This window comes from Anguilla anguilla, chromosome 5 (genome assembly GCF_013347855.1).
Source record: "Anguilla anguilla isolate fAngAng1 chromosome 5, fAngAng1.pri, whole genome shotgun sequence".
Lineage (NCBI taxonomy): Eukaryota > Metazoa > Chordata > Actinopteri > Anguilliformes > Anguillidae > Anguilla > Anguilla anguilla.
Window position 1 is genome coordinate 51,129,421 of NC_049205.1, and position 24,563 is coordinate 51,153,983.

A 24,563-nucleotide genomic window follows, 5' to 3' on the forward strand; every position below is an offset into this window, starting at 1 on the left:
GTTGCCGTAGCAACTTGCTGAGCCCCAAACCACAAAAACACCAGATTGGAAAGCACTTCTTTAACACAAACACAGAGCGACTTTGACACACAGGGACGGTGATGAGAAGAACTCCCCCGTGACTACCATAAACCCTCAAAAATGGCTCTGAAGCATTCAAAACTTTTTCATAAATAAACTTTAAATTACCTCATGAATAACTACAAGAGTGGTGATATAAAAAAAAATGAAAATGGTAAATGAGAATAAAAACAGATTTTTGGGCAATTCTGCATGAGAAAACTCCCTCTATTCCAGTTGGGATGGTAACAGAAATAAATAAAAATTGCCCACTTTGCATCAGACTGACATTGTTTAACTTTACTTACATTATAGTACCCATGTCTGAGGGTGGCTTACAGACAGGTGGACCATTAATCTCTACAGTACAACAGTGTAAAACAAGGGGGTAACCTGATAAGACACTGTCAAACAGTGACAGGACAGTCTGTAATGGTTCTTAGTTGGAACGATTGTGGTGGCATATGACAGACACAACCTCGTGTCAGTAACACATGAGCTGCCTCAGCAAGTGCTGAAATATTTACCACAGTTTTACCGCCACACGTCCTCCTCTGCCCTCAGTTGATCCCCTTAGGGAAGGTGGTGAGCTCATGCTTAGCTTCAATTCAAGTATAAAAAAGGATGGTGAGATTTTAATGAGCCAAAGTGGTTGGCCAGGCTCGGCACACATTGACTGGTTTAGATCCCACCACACACGTTCCAGGCTGCTCTCTTGTACTGTATGTACGTCATTACATGTTTTTGAAGGCATGTTTAATTATCCATCCATCTCCTATGATTATGTGCATGAAGTGGTTTTGTTTCAGACTTTCATGATTCAGAGGGGCTCAGACTGATCTCAGTGCTATTCACTGCACACTGATAACCATATCCATTACTCTGGCTTTTTTCTATTTGACTATGAGTTCATTAAAAAAATTTTTAAAAAAAGATTTAAAAAATGGAAAATAACAAATAAAACTACATGAATGGTACATTGGGAGATTTTTTTCATGTTCCAAAATAACAACAACAACAACAGCAACAATAAAAATAACACATTTTAAAAAACAGACATATATATACTATCATGTTTAAGTGACTCATCTGCCATGAGCCCTAGTGACAGAGGTAGGATTCCCCCAGATGCTGCTGATGATCCTTCCATGGGTCATTTTTCTTGCACCCTATAAGACCACAGTGAGTGGGAAGTCAAACACATAGACCCCACTTAGAGGCACCCCACAAAGAGAGGCCGTCACCCTGCCAGACCCCTGCCTCAATGGGGGGGATGATTGATAGAAAATGGGAGAGCAGTCTATCGGGGTGATTGGCCCACTGGTGTGTGACAGGCCTGTCTTTGGGGCCCATTGTGCTAAAGGTCTGGATCAATAATCTTTTGTTGTAAGACTGTCCTTTCACCAGCACTTCCTGCAGGACCTGTTCTCAAGATGAATGGCATTGGGAACGACCATGGAGCGAGAACGGATACCTCAGTATCTCTAGTACTCCAGCTCCAGGCCACAGGCATCCACTGTGTCCATTTTCCAATTGGAGGCACATAGGTTAGGTTATATGATTAAGTGCCATAATCCCTGGTGGAAATGAATCCTCACCACAAAGAGAGAGGCTAGCCCCACCTGACCCACTTAACCTGCTTAACCCTACCCCTCCCTCCAGTCCTAACCCCAACCCAGCTCCAACCATAACTCTATCCCCTCCCAGATCTAACCTCAGCCACTGACACCGTGTGAAAAAGAGTCTTCCTACATTTCCACTCATCCTGACTTGAGGAAGAAACAGCGTAGCACACAAGTGGTATAAGCACCAGTGTGTGCCGCTTTATTTTTTTAAGTTTCATTTATGTTCGTTTAATTTCATTGTCAGTCAACAACATTCCACCAGTTACTCTACAATGCTTTCATTTCTAACATCTTATGTTAACAAATATGGCACCCATCACTATGCGTGTATGTTCTGTACAATATTACTGCTTTGTTTCTGTAAATCAGCAAACGTTTGGTAGGGACAACTTCCGACTTCCATTGTGGTCAGGGGCACACAGAAGCGCATGTCTGCTCCTCCCTCAGTTTAGAATGTGGAGCGGGTATAGCTGTGGAGGGATGTGGGGAATGCAGGGGGGCAATGCTATGGCAGAATCTTTTATATCTTTTTTCATACCGTGTAGATGTCAGGCTATAGAGATGTAAATATTTTCTTTGTATTTATTTTATATGTTTGGTATTCACATGGAAACTTTGCTATTGATATATCAGCACATTTCCCCTCCTGTCTGAATGGGTTAGCCCAGGTATGGGTGGTGTTGCAGGTATATAAGGACACCAGTTACGTTTAGAAGATCAGATTTATGTGTTTACTTATTTATTTCTTGAGCGAGAGGATAGTCAGTTGCAAGGCCGAAGTTAGATGCAGCTGTTTTTTCCTTTTCCGTTTGATTGCTTGGTGAGCATAGTTTTTGCAAATGAAATCCACCCTTGCTTCGGAACTGCAGGTATCCTGCATGTTTTGGTTTTTTAAATTCACATTTAGATCCTGGATCATGCTAAAATCATACCTGTGGGCCGTCAGCACCTTGCGACAATTTCCTTTTTCCAAAGCGGGTAATAACATGGAACGATGATCAAGATTGAAGCAGGAAATGTGACCATATACGGGTCTGCCAAATAAATCCACCAATCATGCTTCTGTTGCACTGTGTCTATTTCAAACAATTAAATCAAAGCAGTGAAGGTGCTGATCATAATACCTATCAGGGGACATTAACATAGTGAGCATAATCCACTATAGCCTATTTTAGCCAGTGAAGCCTCATGTCAGGGCTCTGCTGAGGGCAGATAAACCATGGTAATACACAATTATGTGCTACAAACAGGGGGGTGGAGTGAGAATACAGCCTCAGACAAGGCCCCATGGGTGGACAACATGCACATTCCTAATGCACGAATCAGGCTCAGAGTGCTGTCTGGGCTAAAGTAGCAATGTCTGTCCAAAGCAGGCACTCTCCAGCTCCTGCAGGTTCTCCTTCCCAGTGCCATAGGTTCCAGTAACAAAGCCTTCACCATCAGTCAAGCCAGGCAATTATCTTTTATACATAAGAGTGCTAAGGAATAGGGAGATAATTATTTTCGAATCAAGGAACAGGTGGGTCTTCTGTATCCATGGGAAGATGGGAGATTGCGTTTCTCTCTTTTTTCAGCTGAGATGTAAGGTAGGATTGCTAAAATTGTTCTAGCCCGCTAGGCTTCTATTACAACTCATGGAAAGTCTAGGTTCAGCAACAGTGTTTGGCTAGTATGATCAGGGAGTGCCTTGAGCCACATCATTGGCTGAAATGCTAAAAGGCATTTTGCAGAACTGTTGGTTAATAAGACCTTAGTTTCTTTGAACTTCTGCACTTGTAACCAGACATATCCACTTAGACTATCCTTTGTCAAGCTGCCCATTAAAAGCAATCACTCCAATAGTTGCAATAATCAGAGGATTATTACTCATTGTATAATGTTCTGGACATGGTTCACTCTGCAGATACCGCTACCACAGGTATGAAACAATATAAGAGGTCACTATAATACAAAAAGGAATTTATCCAATTTCAGGTATCTCAGACTATGATTAAATTACGAACAGCCCAGGGTAAAGCCGAATAGAAAGAAAAAAATTAACCACTGCTGCCCTCTTGTGGTCCCTCTATACACATGTCAAAAATTGGAACGTCCAATTCAACCCTTCATCCACACATGGACAGTAGCGGAGAATAATTTCAATTACCTTTCAAACAATAATTCACTGAATTGTGGCAAATACGACCAGATAAACTTATTGTATGAGCATCACTCCTCTTCTTGAATAAATAAAGCATTTCTTCATTTAAAAAAAAACATTAATTTAAAACATTCTTCTAGTAGATACTTTCCACTGAATTGCATTTATCGGTAGCTGTTTCAGGGTTGCCTGGCATTCACAGTTCAATTTTAAAACACCTTGGAAAATCAATGGCAATTAAATGTGGCTGCAGTTTAATTAGCATAAGATGTAACAGTGGCTGCGTATGTGTCTTGATTATCAATACAGTGATTAATTCAAGAAATACTTAATACCATCAGATATAGCCAATTCTCAATTGGACTGTTCGATGAGTAGATCTAGTAGGTTAAGGCCATTGATCAGTAGGACATTTTTCTACCCCACCAATTTTTAGTTTACCAACTATAGCCTTGTCATAGACTATAACTTTATTTTAACAATACTGTAGTTTTTGATTCGATGAGTAGGCCTAGCCTAGTCGCACACTCAAGAACAAACCTCTTGTTACATCTAAGCCAGCGCTTTTTCTGTGAATAGCTTCTTATGAAGTTATAAGGCCTACCACATTGGCCTACATATAAATACAATTGAATTTGATATTGGTGTGGCTTATAAAACATTAAGAAATGGTCAATGCAATGCTATTTGCCAAAAATAAAATAAAAATGTTGATTTACCTTGGATTTCTACATTGAATCCAATTGGCAGAAAGCTCAGTAGGGACTTGTTCCAATTACTTCCTAGTCTTCTCTGCCTGGCCCCTGCTACCCTCTCCAATTCCTAGGTATACTCTGTGGTCGCTATCTTCATTGTGCCCATTGCTGTGACTGAATTTGTATTGAACTTTGACCGCATCACTGACTCAGTTGTCATGACAATATTTATATAGTCAAGAACATTCTCATCTCCTGCAATTTTGCAGTGAAGTGTATCAACTTGCCTAACCAAGGACTTGGTTGAGAATCAAGGGTGACTGTTCCTTTACAGTCAGGGCCCTGTGGCCCTGACCTTATTATTATTAAGAAGAAGAATCCTAGCAGAAAAAATACAGGTCCTATATTGGACTTTTGGTGAATTATGATTTCATTTTACTTTATTGTGTATTTCAATATTTTGTTTTGGTGTAATTTTACCATCATGTGTTATTTTGGTTTTTGCTATCCTCTTTTTTGTATTTGTTTTGGAAAGCGCTTTGAGCACTATATAAATGAAGTTATTATAATTTTTACTTCGCATACGTAGTGCTTGACCCCCTAACTATACTCAGCACAATATAAAAACCTTTGTACGTCTGATCTTTTCAGGAATGTGAGAAAGGTTTTTGTATAATCATGTTCATTCAACATTCCACTTAAGTCAGTAAAATAAGCATAACCGGGTCACGGTTTCGTAACTAAGATGTCCGTTGAGCTTGGGTGTGCACCGCAGGCTATATAAAGGACTCGTATTTAGTCATAGCGATTCGAGGAGTAGCCTACCGTTGCGCAACCACGAGGGCTTCTTCATTAGTCTTTCTATATTGCCATTGGATGGAGGCGTGTTCAACTACGGAGTCAGCAAGTACGCACACAGTGCAATTCATTGGATTTTTTGTTTTGACCGTCGCTATTTCCACTGGTTACTTGGTTCCGGTGTGTGTGTGTCTGATTGGCTATCAGATTTACGTAGGCTGTTCCAGAGACGCAATTGGCTGAAAAAGTAGGTTAGTGGTGCGATAGACAACACAGAACAGAAAAAAGTAGGTCATAACCTGCAGCTGTAAATCACATTATTTATTAGATAGGGTTTACACGTGGTTTCCCACCTTTCCCGCGTAAGTAGGCTTTTCTGAATTGTGTTTGTCAATGGTAGCCTTTAACTGTAAATTGTTTTAAGATGTTGTGTTATATTTTGTCGTGCTTTCAGTAACTCCCTAGCTACAAACCTTTACTGCCGTCTTTTGCTCGAGAGGAGGGGCAGCCCATGACTGTACTACATAACTTTTAAAGGCGTAGGGCAGGATTTAATGTCAATAAATAATCGGGTTTGGAATTTTATCCCGATCAAGACCACGCACCAGGATAGTCGGTAGGCTACTGTCTTTTTTTTTACAACGATTTGACAGTGTCACTGTAAAGTAATGTTGATGTTCGAAATGGTCTGTGTAAATCGTGTAAAGCGGCTGTTTTCAGCAAGGTTAAGTGTTGCTTAAACAAATAAGGAAGTATTATTCTAATTTCAGTGTAGTCTATATTTAGCTAGATTTCTGTTTCAGTTAATGATATTTTGCTAGTTTACAAATGTCGTAGGTATTTGACAGCTGTCAGTTTAACTGGATGAAACGGTGTATCATGGTGTATTGAAACCTTAATCGATCACAACCTCTTGCCAAGGCAATACGCTGTCCTTGGTGTTACAGCTATTATTCTTCATGGGATGATTTTTTTTTCTTCAAGTGTCTCGTGTAGGCTACAATGAGAATTTCGGAGAACCAGAAATCGCTGGCTATACTAAAATAATCTGTAAGGCAATGCGCAGAAAATTGTATTCCAGTCGTAAATTATATGCACGACACGTTCTGGTGCAGATGTGGGTATACCAGTCTGAGGAACAGAAAACACAGCTGTTATTTAAAGACGAATGTGCCAACATACACAGACTCTTAAATGAAAACAGAAGCCTGAAGTCGGTAGCTTAGTGCTGATTCGCTGCTCTGCATGAAACAAGGATAATAAGAATACAAAGTTCATGGAGATGGACGCATTTTTAAACCATCTTACTAGCGATTCTGACACATGTAACGTAATTTTGTTTTTAAAAAGAGATGCAGGAAATGAAACATCCACATATGTAGCCTACTTTTTGATACCTCTCTAACAAAAGTCAAGGTTTCAAAAATGTAATTGATAATAATCTATACAAAAATGTAAAAGTAGATCTCACTTCATATAAAGGTTAGACTGCATGTTCCAAAGTAGGCCTACAAGACACCAAACATTTTGTCACATTTTCCTGAAATACTGCAATTTTACAACATGCACACTAGACCGTGTTGTGTTTTAATTTTATTTGAAGGGTCTGTAAATGTTGGCTAGTTAACCAGTTGTGGTAAAAGGCCAATGTACACGAACAAGTAGGGTAGAGAAATTAAGAAATGCTTTCCCCTATACGTAATAGTTTCAGTTTTGGTCTGAGATGTTACATGTGTGCCTTTGGGGATTCTTATGCCTTGTACATAGCCTAATTGTCAAAATGGCTTCAGGTAGTTATTTATTTTTGTCCAGGTTAATCTCCCAGAGTAATAGCCTACCTTGTCAGGCTCAGCAGGAAATTTTAGGGCACATATAGGCTACATTTGCTGGCGTGTTAGCCAGCCGGGACCTTGTGCAGATTTCTGCTCCCTCACTGTGTGCGCATCATCATCCCCTTAGCCATTAGTCATTGGAGGAACTGAATCTCTCTCTCCTCTCTCTCTCTCTCTTTTTACATAACGTTTGAATTTTCTGCCCAGAAATGCAGCCCGACGTGCCAAGTGGTTCAAATTTCTTAGAGAAAATCTAAAATGGAGTGGATTTTTTTTGGAAAATTAATTTTGTTCATAGGCTGAAGAGCAATCCTCTCTTGTTCTCTTATGTGCTTGTGGTCAGTTTGTAAAGAAAAATCAAGACATGACATAGTAGAGTGTGTCTCAGCTAAAGCAAATGTGTTGACTAGTTTCCAGTGCACTCATCTATATTTTAATCACACTAAAAGGTGAAACTGCGGAACTCGCTGCAGAATGAGGGTGCTGGCGCCGGAAAGGTTGACCCAGTTTGAAGTTTGGTGTATTGCTGCGCAGTACAAGGCTCTGTTTCTCCCCCGGCACTCCCCTGGTTTTGAGTCCCACTCTCTTAATGAATCGGAAAAAACGAGGTTAGAAATTTTGAGGAATGATTCCAGGCTAGTGGGGAATAGTGTTTCCATACGGAAAGCTTTCATGGAATAACAAAAAGAGAAGGATTGATGTCCATGCACTCAAACCATATTTAAAGATAGAAATGAAGAACGCCACAGAGAAACCTGATCCTGTTATGCGTTTGACATGGAATACGGTGCTTATGTATTGTATGGATTAGGCTACCTGTTTTCCTTGTGACATGTATGGGTGCTGCCTCTCCTCTGTGGTGACTGCAAGTGTAAGTCAGGTTCAGTTGAAGGCCCTTTGCATGCCAACAGAGTGCACCACAAAAGAAGCGGTTTATCAACAGCTCACCGTTTCCAGAGGTTTTCACATTGTGAGCCCTGGTTATCACCAGGCAGGCTGACATTGTGACCACCAGTCCTTCCTGTTGGCCTGCCTTAAACCAACAAATCACCTGCTAATCTTAACTGCTACCCTGCTTCACATCAACATTTAAACTTTCCTGTTAGCCTACTTCAGATCCGCACGTTAACTGCCAATCTCTCGTTAGCCTACCTCAATCCGACCCATCAGCATTTCATCTTTCCTTTTTGCCTACCTTTATTCTTTATAGCTACTTTTTTTTGTTAGCCATGATAGTACAACCCCAAGCAGGCCAGTGACTCTAAATCAGTTGGCTCCAAATTTTTATTAGATTCAAGTTGGCAGTTTTGTCAAGAATGGTCTGTTAAGAACTCTACACAGCAGGATTCCTGAGTCGGGTTGCTGTGCACAAACTGCTCATTACATGTGCATGTTCAGTGAGCATGGTGGTGCAAAGGGCACCTGTAATATACTACCATGCAATGGAGAAATATGATATACAGTGTTGTGAAATTAAATAATAATTTTAAAAATGTGCTTTGTGACAAACGTGCAATAATAGAGGAAAAAAGGAAGGGGCCAATACTTTTGTTGTAGGAATGTAGTCAGATGAATCATCCTTTGCCATGTTATTGACAAAGGGACACTTAGAAATGGCACACACACCTAATGACGCCTACAGTTCTGAATGCTTTGTTGCAATAATCAAGGTGCAGCCAGGTTTGTAATGATGAGAGATATATTTTGCTGACTTGCATTGGGTGCAAGGTCAGTGTTGTTGGTTCAGTGGTGTTAGGGGTGATACTGATGGTGGACACAACAAGGCAGTACTGCTTGTCATTCGAGCTTCACGTGTCCATCACTACTTGTCTCCCCAGATCCCTGCCTGTCTTCTCATCCCAGAAGAAAACTCTGGATCAAAAACAGGAACACTGCCTTTCTGGTTTCTACAGGTGTGTGCCACAAGCCATAAGAACATTCTTCCCACACCCTGCCACTGTTCTGCTACAACTGGGAAAGGTGATGATAAACAGTCTTGTATTCCCTGTGTTTGCACTCTGGAGTGTAAGAGAAAGCCCAGTTGGCTAGTAGGTTGTTTGGTATCTAGGTGAACGTTCTAAAGATTGCACAGTCACATTGTAATTTAAAAAAATAAGTATAAAGAAGCATTTGTGCTTTTTGCTGTCTGCGTAATCTCTCAAGGTATTTGTCTCTTTAAGTAAAATTCAGTAACGGTCATGTACAGGCCTACGCAAAGTTCAAAGCTACTCTCTGTGCTAGTGACATTTACTACTTATCACACACACATTCGCTGGCACACGTTATTGAGGCAAGGGCACTGACATGTTCAAAAAGGAAATCTCAGCTGCACCCTTAAGAAGCGAGCATTTTGCATCCTGTAGGCATAGGGAGAGATTGCCAGGTCTGATCCACAAATGAACACCCTATAGAAGATGCAGTACAGATGTGGTGCAAATCTGTGGCACGAAAGTTTACCACATGAGATAACTTTGAGGCAGAAGGGATAACAGAGCGTTGCGTGTGTTGTGTCTTTGATCAAAGGTGTAGCTTCCTGTAGTCAGAAACACCCTGAGGTTTGTTTGAAGCACCGTTATCTCAAAGCATTGAAGACATTGGTTTCGTACTTCCTGAGTTTAAAGAATAAAAATGAAACGAACAGCATCCAAGCAAACTGTTTTTGGGGTGGCAGAATATTAGGTGCTGTTCAGTGGGCAAGGATTCGGCTGACCTACTTTCACCCTGACCTGAATTCTCTCTCTCTCTCGTTCTCTCTCGCTCTCTCTCTCTCTCTCTCTCTCACACACACACACACAGACACGCACACGAAGTGAGGCTCAAGTGGTGAAGACTGTGGCTGGGTGTGTGACTGTACAGAGAAAGGGAATGAGCAGTGGCATGCTTTTGTATGTGGTATGTGGGCAGAGCCAGTGTTGTGTTGTAGCTGAGTAAGTGGCCTAGTGGTAGGGAAGAGGGGTGGTAGTTGGTGAAATGGGGGTACTCTGGGTAAGTGCAGGTGCTTGCCCTCTACATTACACTGCAGGACTTATTTCCAGCCGGGGGGGGGGGAGGGGGGGGACATGGGCTTGGCATCCTGAAGACCAGAGCACCACTAATTAGCTGATCAGACCGCCCAATTGTTTTGTGTGTGTGTGTGCTTGTGTATATGTATTCTCCTGCTTCTGTGTACCCCACGATATGTATCCCATTGGGAATGTTTATATTCAAGTGGATGTGTGCACAATTAGTATAGTTATGAGAATATCAATAAAAACCAAGAGATATGTCTGCCTGGGTATCTGCATTATGGTTCAGGTTATTACAGTTAATGAACCAAACCACACGGGCACGTAGACTGTGTTTACCGCATTAAGCTTCCATGATTCACCTTTGTTCAGACATGTGATTGCACATGAATGTAGTGATGTCATATAGACCTAAGCAGGGGAGGAAAGAGCAGCATAAAAACAGACCCATGTAGAACCATGGAAGGAATTAGTTCTGGTTTGGTTGGAGAATCGGGGATGCCACCGTCATTTTTAATGGTAGTGGTGATTCTTAAGGGTATTTTTTGAGGTTCAAATAAAGGATAAGAAAGTGACTGTTTACTTTGATTCACTCATCTATTGATTCCTTTTTGAAGAGCACTTTATGGAGCCAGTGTAAATGTGGCATCCAGAAGGACCTCTCGTAATACAGAGAAATTGAGAAGGAAATTGTTTTTGGGCATTTGGTGAAAGGTTTCCGATAGAAACACGATTTTTGAGTAAAATGAGGTTCAGAGAACATGATCTGGAAGCAAGAGACCCTTTCAAAAACAAGGCAACTTGGCCTTATCACTGCAAAACCAGAGTCTTGTTTTTAGTAACAGGACTGAAAATACATGTTTAGCTAAAGCCTTTTTCCTGCTGATTCAGTTTCATTAAATGAAGTAGGTAACCCAATCCTTTGAACATATGGCTTTTCAGCAGCTTTTATCCCATTGCCTTCAGATGGGCAGAAGGCCACACTTATCCTTAGCTTTTGCCTAATAAATAGGCCTATAGCAAATAGTAAATCATTGGTATATTTTTTAAAAACGTGTATGTTCTTCTTTTTTTATCATTGCGGTGTTGTAAAGTTCTTGTGCAGCTACATATTGTAAAAGATTTATAACCCAACGACTAATAAAGTTGACTCAGTCCTCCACACAATTAAACCATAAAGCTGTGTTGGTAAATCAGAAAAACAATTTTCCCTGTTCCTTTTTCCGGTTCCCATTCTTGTGGATTTTTGGAGATGTGAGGTTTTTTTTTGCGACACCAACTTTTAAATTTTAGTTAGAATTTGGGCCCGCTTAACTTGCCAAATTGTGTAAGGTGGAGAAAATAAAAGGCATGTATTTGTATGTTGATGTTAAGTACGAATGTTGGTGGAATCCAGGCCTTCCACGTCTCCTTGATGTGTTTGCTTCCTGTAAATCTTCAGCAAACTGAGCACTGACACATCGAGCTGCAGAAATAATGCATGAGTCACAGCATGACAACCTGATCCACAGTCCTCCCTGCAGCCCCAGCTGGGAGGCCAATATCTCCCATGTAGGTAGAATTGCTTATGCAAGATCCGTTTAGGTAGCTTCTTTATGCAAGACCAGTTAATGTTACCGGTAGATGTATTCTTGGATCATATTGCAGAGTAGGAAATCGGCAGTGTTTGCTGGGTTACGACATGCTGGTTACCTAAGCAGGCCATTAAGGTTCAAGCTAAAAGCCTGACCCGTGCCCTGGCTTCCTTTCCAGACTGGAGAACCTGGGAACAGACGGACTGTTCTCAAAGAGATGCTTTGAGAAGAACCGCCTGAACGAACATTTGTGGTGAGTGTCCAAACCTGCAGGCTCTCAGTTTTGTGATATCTGAAAAGCATAGTGTAGATTTTATTAATTGCATAATTTATGATGATGATGACACTGGTGATTATGGTTATTACGATGGTTTCTGTTAGCATAAACAGTTTGTTTCTACAGTTACTGCTATAGGCAGCACTGCAGCAAATCATTTTGCATTTCAGGGAAAAATACACTAGTTATTATATATGTAAACTATCACATATGTCTACAGTATAGTTACTGTATGCTGTACATAAACTACTATGTAAAGCTACGGTATAGCTACTAGACGCTAATATATGTATGCATACCTAACGGCTTTATATTTTCAGTAACTCAGTGGACCAGGATATATACAGTATTGTCTGTTCCTTGCTGCCGTAGGTGAACTGATGGCAGACCAAAGAATGGACATTTCTTCAACGATGAATGAGTTCATGTCCCCCGGAGCCACCAGCCTGATCAGCAGCTCCATCAGCGCTTCAGGCATCGATTACACGCGCAAGAGGAAGGGCAGCTCCACAGACTATCAGTAAGCCCCCTGCCCTACCAACACAGCCTTTCAGATACCGATCTTCACAGAGGGATGCCACAATGCATGACTTCCTTTAATATGACATCCATCAGTACAGCAAATATTTTCTTACCCTGTATTCTTGAACATAATGCCATAATCAGCTTTTGATTATTGCACAATTATGACCTGAATGGAATCAGTTTGGAATATGTGTTCTATTACATGGCAATTAGGATTTACATTGCTGTTGACACATTGACCTCTACGTGCCTGCTGAAACCATTAACCAGTCAATGTCCTTGCTTTTTCAGAATTGATGGATTTCCTTTTGAGTGAGTATTAAGAAAAGTGTTTATTCATTTTAGAAATTTTTAATGTAAGCAATGTATCACTTTCCAGACTCTAGAGTATTAAAGCAAAAAACATTTCCTTATATCTTTCTTTCCTTACAATAACCAACATGGCCAAAGACTTTGAAAACTCCTTCATTTTTGTGCTTTTACATGCTATAGTACCTTTTTAGTTATGCTGCAGAGAATCTCAGAAGATATTGGAATTAAAGCATCATTCGATTATACCTGCAACTACAATTTTATAAGTCACCTATTCCTTCAATGTAAATAGAATTATGATTCCTACTGAATATTAATTAGGTTTTTGAACTTTATTTTTGACCCCGAGGTCCACAGATCCTGTTTGTTACTGTAAGATAAATTTGTAATTATATGTTTGTTCCTTGCTAATATACCAGTACAAGTGAGTCACTGTGAAAGAGAGCTTTGTCAGTGTTTGATATGAATACACCTACACTAACTGCTGGTCAGGTCCCTGGGTAGCATAGTCAAGTGCCCTAAGGAAATGTATTGTATAAGATAATCTTAAATCAGATTTTTATATTTACTGCAGTAAGCGATGGAATCCCCAGCAGGCATGAACAGGGTCCCACTAAAGTTATATGTTATTCATATATATGAAGCAGGAGGTCTCATTGATGTTATCTCTTTCGCAAGTGAGAGCTGGGGGAAAAATTGACTGAATATTCAGTCTGAAATGAGGTCAATTCCCTTCTGTACCTGTGTTGCTGCTTTGCCTTGTATCCTTTTTAGCTCCCCTGGAGTCTAACACGATATCACATTGCAGTAATTGGCGCAAACCCAGAATGAGCTAGATATCACACACATAAATGCTTTTTTATGTGGGATGCATAGAGCAGAAGCACTTACACAGAAGGGTAACTGACTTAGCTGTTTAATAAGTGCTTGGGTCAAATTAGTTGTTAGTATATTAGTAATGATGGTTTGATCAGCTTACCACCAGCTTAAGATCAGTGTCTGTCTGCTTTGTTACAACATGCTAGCTATTGACTTTCCTCAGAGCAGGTGGAATTGCTTGCCTGGTTCCATTCTTTTCAGGACACTAGCTTATCATTGTCATTGTCAGTTTTATTTGACGGCAGTTTATGGTGTGCCGATTTTTATTTCAAAATGTGCAGGATTTTACATGCTTATAGTGATAGGTAGTGATTGTGCTACTGTAACATGCTTCGTCTTGCCCTGGATATAAATGATTAACTGTAATGTGCGTTAGTTTTAAAAATTGCATGAAATCATTCTGTGTTATCTTTACATTTCTTGCAAGTAACTCGTTATTTTTCTTCTTTTGAAGGGATAGCATGGACACAGATAAGGATAAACAACTTGGAAGGTAAACTCAAAAACTGAATATGGATCAGTGCGATTGCAGTAGATCTGCACATTATAGCTGGCATTAAATACCAGAAATGAGTCTTTAATTCTGATGCCTGGTTGTGTAAGAACTTATTAAACCAACAGTGAAAAACTGATGGCTGCGATGCAATGGGTTGTATAAGGCAGAATTTTCTTTACATAAGACGCGTCCTTATCTTAAATCAGAAACCAGTTTCTGTTGGATGTTTGTGTTTCAGCATTGTTATTTTGCTTCAGGATCAGTGTTCCTGGCTGTTCTGTTCTCATGCCCTTGTTGCTCTTGTTATATCCAGTTCATGTATCTTGTAGTTGCCCTGTTAGGTTTCTTTGGATAAGAACATTCTCTGAATAAATAATATTGCAACAACAAACTACCGTATACAAACCCTGTCTTACTTGAAATATCTCTTTCCTAAAGTCTTATGCACTGTATGGGAAAGACTTTTGCCCCTGAACATCTCTCTCTCTCCCCCCTCTCCACAGGGACTGTGACCAGCCTGGCCGGATTAAGAATGCCAGGTATTGGACACTTTTCTCTCAGGGAATATCGGGTCTCTTCCTCTACTTTTTTATAATTTCTCCCCTTTTTCCCCTTCTTATTTTGGATTTTAAATCATGCTTCTGGAATCAGAGCATGTGCCACAAATCAGTGACTACTGTCCACACCCCAGCCCACACAGTCCTACAGGAGAAAGCTAGCACTGACAGGAGGAGAGACATATCTCTCGCTCATGGCTATTAGCACCTGCTGAGTAGCAGGGGTGCTCATGTAGACTCAAATTCACCATATCCCTATATCTTAAGCGAAATATTTCCATAGTTACAGAATTTGTGTATCTCCTCTACGGATGTGGTACTCTTTCACTATGGGTCACCTACTTGCAGGATTCTTTACTTTGGTCTTTATGGCTGTGAGTTCTCATTCTCAGTAATGGAAGTGTCTTGTTTACACTGGGACTGGGAAACACTTGTTCTTGTGTGCATTCTCTGCAAACGCATCAGCTGCGCATTTGGAGGGTAGGGTTCAGTCCCATTTTCGCTCTTTGTTTTGCGACAGGGAGGCCCACAGCCAGATCGAGAAGCGGAGGCGGGACAAGATGAACAGCTTCATCGATGAGCTGGCGTCGCTGGTGCCCACCTGCAATGCCATGTCCCGCAAGCTGGACAAGCTGACCGTGCTGCGCATGGCTGTACAGCACATGAAGACGCTACGAGGTGAGAGTCGGCCGTCGGTATCCTAGCAACAACCCAGGGTGCCTACGGACAGGAAAATGTATCCGGCAGAAGGCTTACACCTCACTGCGTACGCGTACGGTGGGGGTATAGTGAGTGGGCAGCACAGAGGGTGGGAAGGTAGCCTGTGAGCTATATTAGTCGCTTTCATTTTGTTCTGTAGGAAAACCCACCTACCTCAGGGGACTGGTTAAGCTTGAAGGCTCTGTGGTTTTTCAGCTCGGACTACAGCAACTGGATCTAGCTGTGCTGTGTTCTTATGGTCATCACTGCCATTTGCCATTGAATTGACCCCACTGAAACTCATGATATCTGCTGATCATGAATGTGTCATGAATGTGTCTGTGTGTAGGGTCCCTAAAAACTCATTTCTGTGTTTTTCATTTTTGTGTAGGAAATTAAACATTTTTGAAAGTAATAGGATTGCAGCTGACTTGTTTAAGCTGGAGTAAGAAATGCACAATTAATTTTCTCAGGAGCTGCAAACCCGTACACAGAGGCAAACTACAAACCAGCTTTCCTTTCAGACGATGAGCTGAAGCATTTAATATTAAGGGTAGGTTTGCTCTAATGGCTTTGTGTGCGTGCATGTGCGTGCATGTGTGTGCATGCGTGTGTGTGCGTGTGTGTGTGCATGTGTATTAAGTATATGTGTATATTTAACCCTGCTTCATGGCTTGGCAGGAAGTTAAGATAACGCATGTGTACATGACACCCTCTCTCTTCTCCCAACAGGCTGCTGACGGCTTTCTGTTTGTCGTTGGCTGCGACCGTGGGAAGATTCTCTTCGTGTCGGAGTCGGTCTATAAAATCCTCAACTACAGCCAAGTACGCCCCGTCCCAAGGCTACAAACACCCGTTTTTATGTTCTCATAATTAGTTTCTCAAATATTAGTGAAAACATATAATGTACACAAGTGTGAATTATGTCTTTTTTTTATTATGTTATTTATACTTCTCTCTCACTCTCTCTCTCCAGAATGATTTGATTGGACAGAGTCTGTTTGACTATCTGCATCCGAAAGACATTGCCAAAGTCAAGGAGCAGTTGTCCTCATCAGACACAGCACCACGAGAACGACTCATTGATGCCAAAAGTAAAGGCCCCTTAGAGTAGTAATGCCAGTAATTATGCAACTGTGGTAATAGAGTAAGAGTGTAAGAGTAGTGAGCAATAATGTAACAGTGTAAGAGAAGTAGCGGCAGTGAAGATATAAAGGGTGTAACGGTAATATGGACAATAATTTAACAGTGGTAAAACATATTTTAAAAACTTAATTGTGGATTAGCTTGGTTGAAGAATATCCATAAATGTGTGGTTGAACATTCCAACACAGCACTGTTCCCTTTTCATCAGTTTGTCATCAGTGAGGATTTTTTTCTTAGTTTTCAATGACCATTTAAGTACTGTTATTATGAAAATAAGTGAAGGTGCAGTTTTACTCCTAAATCCTAAATATGGTCAGTAAATGTTCTTTATGTATTAAATTATAACTGATTTAAAAAAACATAAAGAAACACATGTTTTTGCTTTTCGCTTTTCCCTTCTGTCCCCCAAAAAATCCAAAGCTATCAACGGCTTAGAAACGAAGGTTTACACTGAACGATGGATTTGGAGAACTATTACACCCCTAGTAACAATACAACAGTAGTAATGGTGGTAATAATATGAGTGTAGGCATGGCAGTGGCTGTGTAAAGGCGATAGTGGTGTAACAGTGATAATGGAAGCTGCAGTGCATGGTGATAACGGCGTGCTGTGCTTTGTCTGAAGCTGGTCTTCCCGTGAAGACGGACATCGCCCCCAGCCCGTCCAGGCTGTGCTCGGGGGCCCGGCGCTCCTTCTTCTGCAGGATGAAGTGCAACAAGCCCTCCGTGAAGGTGGAGGACAAGGAGTTCCCCTCCACCTGCTCCAAAAAGAAAGGTACCTACCCCTCTCCCCCCCCATGCTGTTTATGCTGCTTGACCCATATCGCAGCTTGGAGATTTTATTACAAGTGTACTACTGGAGACTTATTCCTATAGCAGTACATGCAGTACATATACATAATTCCTAATGTGTGACATGAGTGACACATCTAATATAGCTATGTACACCTGCTATTTACATCATTTATAATGTGACACAAGTGACGCATCTAATATAGCTATGTACACCTGCTATTTACATCATTTATAATGTGACACAAGTGACGCATCAAATATAGCTATGTAATGTACTTCATCCCTAATGTGTGAGACTAGTGACACATTAAATATAAGCCATCTTTTGCATTGAGAATCTGAGCTCAGCAGATCATTAAAAGCAGCAGTTTAAGTCCATTATTGTATGATTTAGCAAGTTCATATGAATTTCAATGCACATTTAAATCATGTGATGGCCTATGACCTATGAAGCTTAGTTTTACTTGAGGACTTGTGAAGTGTGTACATGTTTGTGAAAGGGTTAATAATGAATAATTTTGTTGGGAACAGAACTATTCATCATTAAATAATTTTTACTAGACTGGCAGATGTTAAGTGGTGGCGGACATTTTCTGTGATGCGCAGGCCTTTTGCTGACAGTGGGGGAACGTGTGTGTGTTTTTGTTTTTTTTTTCCCCTCCAAAATGATAGCTGACCGCAAGAGCTTCTGCACCATCCACAGCACAGGATACCTGAAGAGCTGGCCGCCCACCAAGATGGGGCTGGACGAGGACAGCGAGCCCGACAACGAGGGCTGCAACCTCAGCTGCCTGGTGGCCATCGGCCGGCTCCACCCCCACATCCTCCCCCAGCCCACCCACGGCGACATCCGCGTCAAGCCCACCGAGTACGTCTCGCGGCACGCCATCGACGGCAAGTTCGTCTTCGTCGATCAGAGGTGAGGGGACTCGTCGAACAGTGCTTCTCTCTGAATTTATGGGAAGACCCATTTTTGGTGGCTTTCTTGGCACCTTCAGAGATCTGGTGTATTGTTTTGTATATTTTATTTATGTATTGCTTCATATATGTGATTGGAAAGCAGTCTGTTGGTAAAGTATTGGGTAGCCTTATCATATATCAGTTAAGTTTGGAACATACACCCCAATGATGAGTTGCAGTGGAGCATTGGACTAAACAAATGAGGAATGAGCTTTACGCAAGCACAGTCTTAACACCAAAGTTATATATGGATTAGCAAACCGACATTTTGACTGGGGTTGACTGCCAAGGACACGTAAGTTCCAGAAATAACGATTGGGGAGATCATGAGAGCAACATAAACTTAAGCATCGCACCAGCAGGCACATACTGTCTCCCCCTGATGCTCTGTGACCTGGCCCCAGCTAAGGGTGGTTTGAGTCGTGGCCTCTCAGCGGAATTAACAGGCTTAGTTTTGAGACCCGTGGATATAGCGGTGCGAGTGGATGAGCCTGGAACCTGGAGAGAATCTAGGCTTTGGCCTGGGCACCATCCTCAGCCTCCTTAACCGTCTGGCTTTGGAATTAGAGCCGCAGCTTGTGTGTGGGAGAGATCTTCCAATTTTAGCCCTGGCCCAAGCTCCCCGTCGTGGGTCCAAGTGGAGCCCCAGCATGAGATTGAATGGGACACACAGGCTAAAAATATCGCCATCCCTGGGTTACGAAAGCACTCTGCTCCTGTAACACCCCCTCCCCCCCCCCCCCGGGCTGTTCCAGTTAATTCAGCGGGTGGATGTGACACATTTTCGATGAGTCTTTGTAATAACTGTTGATTCAAAGCTTCTAAAAATGAATTATTTTTTTTGAATTCATTCATACCTCTGTGTTTTGGCAAAGCTAAGTCACTTGAATTCCTTGCTCTTGAGTGTTAATCGATTTTTGGTATAGTGGAACTCTTTGGTTCCCCTCCCGACCATCATCTCTCTCTAGCTCAGTGCCAAAACGCCTGATTTCATGATCAGTATAAAAGGACTTGGTTGAAGACCATGATTCATTTAAGGCCTTTTCCTCTAGAGCCAAGTGAAGAATTGGTTGTCTTTTTTGAGGGCACTGAGGCTTAGAGTGCTGAGCTAAGTGTCTCTTGTCAAGGAGCTGTGTTGTGAGGTCACGGAGTACGTGGACTGCACCAGCAAAATCATGGAAAAATGTACAAAAATGGAGCTTGTTACTTTTAATTGTGTCTCATAATGGATTTCCACTCCTCTTGTTTTCTAAAACAACAAATGCTTGTGTCTCCACGTTCAGAGCAACTGCGATCCTGGCCTATTTACCCCAAGAGCTGTTGGGGACGTCGTTCTATGAATATTTCCACCAGGATGACATCGGCCACCTGGCTGAATGCCACAGACAAGGTACAGGACCGGAAGAGATCTGTTGGGCTGTTTATGGCATGTGCCGTTCGATAGGACAGTTCCCTTTCCGTTTAACAGCCTTGAGTGGAATATGTGAAATTAGACTAACACACAGGGATACAGTCGAACAAGAAGTGGTTCAAAACGAGAAGAATATTGTTGATGATATCCAAGTATTTGACACAACTAGTGAGAAAGTTACTGAACCAGAAGAGATCAAGATTGGTCGTTAATGTTTCCCTAATTTCTTAGTGGTAAAGCTGATCACTTATGACCCCGAACAGTTCACCTGAACTTCTTCATTAAGCAGTCCTCTGTAAAAAGTGGAGTTTATAAAAATGTACACTATTTAAGCAGGTGGCCTACCATGAGGGCATTCGTTGGGAAAATTTCATTTTTATTTCACTAAATAAAAGTATGTATACACACATAGATCTTGTGTGAGCTCACAGCCTGAAATTCTCAGTTCTGCAGATGAGGGAGAAGATCAGCACCAGCTGTTACAAGTTCAAGGTGAAGGATGGCTCCTTCATCACCCTCAGGAGTCGCTGGTTCAGCTTCATGAACCCCTGGACCAAAGAGGTGGAGTACATCGTCTCCACCAACACCGTCGTCTCGTAAGTGTCCTTGTTCCCGCCTCCCAGGGTGGTTCATAGACCTGCTTGCTCTTTCTGGACCAAGCTGAAAAAACTGCTGTAGGACAGGCTGTCTTTCACAGGACTATAAACTTGAGCTCCTGACTCTCTGTGGTCATTTCAGGTCCCATAGCACTTAACTTAACTTCCCAGCCTGGCTCTCTCAGTCTGTTCCACCAAATAACTGAGTCAGTAATCGTTCCTCTCCAGCTCTGATGCATGGTGAAGGGCCAGCAGAGGATTTTTACCACCTTTTTTCCTTTTTATTGCAAGTTACAGTTTCTCACAGCTGTATTGCACTGATAAGGGCTATACTTTTCTTAATACAATTTTTCTTCCTCCATAACCTTTTCTTACATTTTTATTTCTCAGTCTTGGTGAGAGTAGCTACCTGTGGCTCACTTGTAGAGCATTGTGCTATCAATTCAAGGGGGACTATATGTACTGAAAAATGTATATATCTATATACCATATGTTGCTTTGGATGAGAGCGTCTGAAGAAGCGTATATGCTGTACATGATGAGTGTCAGGAGAAATACTGCAGACCGTTCACTGTACACAAATCACTGTACCGCGTTGGTGATTATTATATTCTGGCTGCAGCGTTGTAAAATCAGTGTGTATGTGATTTATTGTAGTTCTTTTTTGTTTTGTTTTGGTTCCCCCTGCATTATGCATGGGGGGGCTCCCTGTTAACTGTGGCTACAGGGACATGGCTGAGTGGCTGTGAGCTGAATGCTTATTGAGGTGTGAACTAAAGTACACTTTCCTCTCCCCCTCCCTCCCTCCGTCTCTCTCTCTCTCTCTCCTGCAGAGGCAGTGCGCTTGACGGCACTGAGCCGAGCTATCCTCAGCTGACCGCGTCCCCGCAAAGCATGGACAGCGTGCTGACTGCAGGGGACGGTGAGCCGTCCCCCCAAAATCTGTTTAAAACGACTCTGTGCCTGATATGTGTGTGTTGTGACAGCGCATTAGTGCGCTGGTAGTCATTAATGTTTCATACAAAGATGTGAAAGATGGCTGCAACCTTTACCTCAATGGGCATCTTTCACATCTTCGTATAAAACATTAATGACTACCAGGTGCATTAACCTCAATAGGGCTGTGGGGGTTTTTTGTGCGAACTGTCCAATTAAAAAACACTTTCCCTTGAATTACCGGTCGACAGGAAGTGATGCAAAATGACCCACGGCACCAAGGCTATCAGGAGCATAGCTGATGTCATGTTCTACTAAAAACAGGCAGCTGCATATGCTTTGTTAAACAGCATTTACATAAAAAATGCATTTCATTATAACAGCCAGCTAAATGGCTTCCTAGCTACCTGCAGTTAATTTATGCTCAGGATGACGGGCGTTCTTTTGGCACAGGCACCGGGAAACGGGCTCTCCAGACTGTGCCTGGCATCCCCGGGGGCACACGGGCAGGGGCGGGCAAGATCGGCCGCATGATCGCTGAGGAAGTGATGGAGATCCAGAGGTACGAGAAGCATAGTCCATCCTGCGTCCATCTTAATTACTCTGCTGTCTGTTTATAGTATATTACCTTATTTATCTTTATTTAATCTCAAGATTACCAGTTTAATTCAATATTTAATAACATTTATTATGTTATTGTTGTAAATCTTCTTCACATTATTGTAAATAGTTTAACTTCTTCCTCAGTGATAAGCTGTGTATTCATACTTGGTCAGTAATTCTGCTAGCTAGTAAGTCAACAGTAATCCTGACCTACATTGATATAGTACATACTGATTAAGTTCAATGTAATAATCGAGCCAGGTGTATATTTGTAAAAATGTGAAGCGCAACTGTTTTCAACGGGGTCTCTACCTGGCAGGATTCGGGGTTCATCGCCCTCTAGCTGTGGCTCTAGCCCTCTCAACATCACCAGCACCCCCCCACCAGACACATCCTCCCCAGGGGGCAAGAAGGTGAGGAGCACCTGTCTGTGTGTGTGTGTGTGTGTGTGCGTGTGTAATTGCACACACACAGGGTGCATTCATTATTTGATTAACTGTTTTTGATGTCGCTTGGTTCACAGTAGCACCTCTAATGTAACTATCCATTTCTTATGTAGAAGTCTGGTTAAATCAATTAAATTGGTCAATTAATCTATCAACTCAGTCCAAAATGTGTATTTTCTTCATTGTAATATTGGTTTTATTTTGTATGAAATGTTACGTTATAGTAAGGCTGTCTGGGTGGATTATCATGTACATCACTGTTTTTGCACCAAAAAAAATATTGCTGTTTGTATTTGCAGAGCCTTATGGTTAGTCGCATGGGGGTTTTGAAATGGTTTTAATGAGTTCAGATCGCAGAACTAAATTAAGTTTTTAAATAATTAAGTGAATGACAGATTTCTGTGACGTCAGTGACATACTAACCCACTGCCCTGCTTGACCTCACAGATTCAGAATGGTGGAACTCCAGACCTTCCATCTGCAGGCATGATCCCGGGGCCTGACTCCATCGGCTACCCCTACTCCAACAACTCCCTCACCAGTAAGCCTGCCGCCCCGTTTCCTGTTTATAACACAGCTAATGTCCAGCTTTCTTCCCCGCCTGCAAGTCTGAGTTTAAATGATCGTTTTTCTCACGCTGCAGGCGAGAACTCTCACCTGAGCATCAGCATCATGGACGAGCCCGGGTCCAGCAGCCCCAGTCACGACGAGGCGGCCATGGCGGTCATCATGAGCCTGCTGGAGGCTGACGCGGGGCTGGGGGGCCCCGTGGACTTCAGCGACCTGCCCTGGCCCCTGTGAGAGCCCGCCACGCTCTGCCCTGCCAACAGAGGGCGCGCTGGAGAGACCGGACTCAATGGGCTGGGGTGGGAGTCTTGGGATAGGCCGGAGGAAGGACTGGACGCTCTTATTGTGAGAATGAGCAGGACCTGTCCCGGCCTCACAACGGCACTGCCAGCCAAACGAGGAAACTGATAAGCTCTTTAACAGGACTCGCAAAGGATTCTGGGATGGATCGTTCGGCATTTACAGCCCCCTCACAGGCCGGGAGCAGCCGAGCGTCACCGCTTCCGTTACTGACCCAGTTCTCCAGGCTCTCTGGGCAGTTAACATGCAGCAGGATCACCTGCGCGATGTCATTTTCTTTCACGCGTGCTGTTCTAGTGTTTGAGGTTTTACACACTACACGTCTCCATGTTGAACATTTCCTTCTGAGACTTTTATCATAACACGTTTATTCAATCATGTAAGAAATCTTTTCTCGAAATATATGGTTATTAGTGTATTGTATCGCCACTGAGATATTTTTAAAATAAAATGTACGTTTGTCTCTTATCTACTGTAGTATGTACTTTCAGTGGGTGATTTGGTTTGGCGAAGGGAAGAGCTCAAAAGAGGAATTTTACAGTTGAAGGAGCAGAGCATCATTTAATTAGTTCCGCTCAGTTTCCTCAGCTTGTGTGTGAATCAGGGATTTTGGTGTTCTACTGCCCTCCAGTGGCTGCTTGGTAGACATTTGGAGAGGCAAATGGTAGGCAGTTTCAGTGGCACCAAGAAAATATTTTCAAACATAAGCTAAATGCACCATACTGCCAAATTACATGAAGTATATAGCCTTTTAATGCTTTAGCACCACATATCCGATTTATGATTATTATAAATTTGTATATATATTTTTTGGGGCGGGTGGGGGTGGGGGTGGGGGCAGGAACCCAGCATGACTACAAAGTAAGTTATAAAATCTCAGGCTACATTTGCACTCTTGAACCTAAAGACATCAGTGTAGCCTGCAGCTATAGTGTCTCATTAAAACAGCCTCCAGTAGTGCATTTATATTTGAAGAACCCACAGGGCCAAGTTACTTGAACAGGGCCCTGTTTCACAAAGCAGGATTTAGCTGGATAACTGCACCGAGTAAAACCTGGGACACTCCCAAATCTGGAACAGGAACTGAAGTAAAAAAGAAAGAGCTGTGCTGGGTTTTTCTCAGCCCAGTTAACCAGCAATCTCAGTATTCCTGCTTCGTGACATAACCCCCATGGAAAAGGCTACAATGACTCAAAGACAGTTAAGAGGGGAAGAAAGCCCTCACTGAGCTATACTGGAGGCCATATCCCCTATTCTCCCCACCCCCCTCATTTCAACAAGGACTGTTTTCTAATCTGGCCAATCCCAGGGGACAGAGGTGGCTTCCTGT

The 24,563-nt window shown here is 42.2% G+C and overlaps 1 protein-coding gene across 5 annotated transcripts; it reads left to right on the forward strand.

Annotated features, from left to right (window-relative positions):
- Positions 1–5,547: 5,547 nt before the first annotated feature.
- Positions 5,548–23,701, forward strand: arntl1b (aryl hydrocarbon receptor nuclear translocator-like 1b). 5 transcript variants are annotated; one of them, XM_035419834.1, is made up of 20 exons: positions 5,548–5,680; positions 8,989–9,130; positions 11,908–11,982; positions 12,379–12,526; positions 12,823–12,843; positions 14,177–14,215; positions 14,722–14,757; positions 15,296–15,453; positions 15,948–16,027; positions 16,207–16,299; positions 16,451–16,568; positions 17,245–17,394; positions 18,087–18,333; positions 19,658–19,764; positions 20,231–20,381; positions 21,215–21,303; positions 21,771–21,879; positions 22,240–22,333; positions 22,814–22,907; positions 23,010–23,701. In XM_035419834.1, the coding sequence occupies exons 4-20, from the start codon at positions 12,387–12,389 to the stop codon at positions 23,165–23,167; spliced, it is 1,884 nt and encodes a 627-aa protein (XP_035275725.1). In that variant the 5' UTR covers positions 5,548–5,680; positions 8,989–9,130; positions 11,908–11,982; positions 12,379–12,386; the 3' UTR covers positions 23,168–23,701. The 5 variants fall into 5 exon arrangements, with proteins under 5 accessions (XP_035275725.1, XP_035275727.1, XP_035275729.1 ...); XM_035419836.1 differs by having other exon boundaries at positions 8,989–9,063; XM_035419835.1 differs by lacking the exon at positions 5,548–5,680 and adding an exon at positions 5,909–5,934.
- Positions 23,702–24,563: the final 862 nt, after the last annotated feature.

What these genes read in the sequence shown, in the direction of transcription:
- arntl1b (XM_035419834.1), top strand. Translation starts at nt 12,387, where the DNA reads ATGGCAGACCAAAGAATGGACATTTCTTCAACGATGAATGAGTTCATG. An exon ending in TGAAGCATTTAATATTAAGG is followed by an intron (nt 16,028 to 16,206) that starts GTAGGTTTGCTC and finishes TTCTCCCAACAG; the next exon opens with GCTGCTGACGGCTTTCTGTT. An exon ending in AAATCCTCAACTACAGCCAA is followed by an intron (nt 16,300 to 16,450) that starts GTACGCCCCGTC and finishes CTCTCTCTCCAG; the next exon opens with AATGATTTGATTGGACAGAG.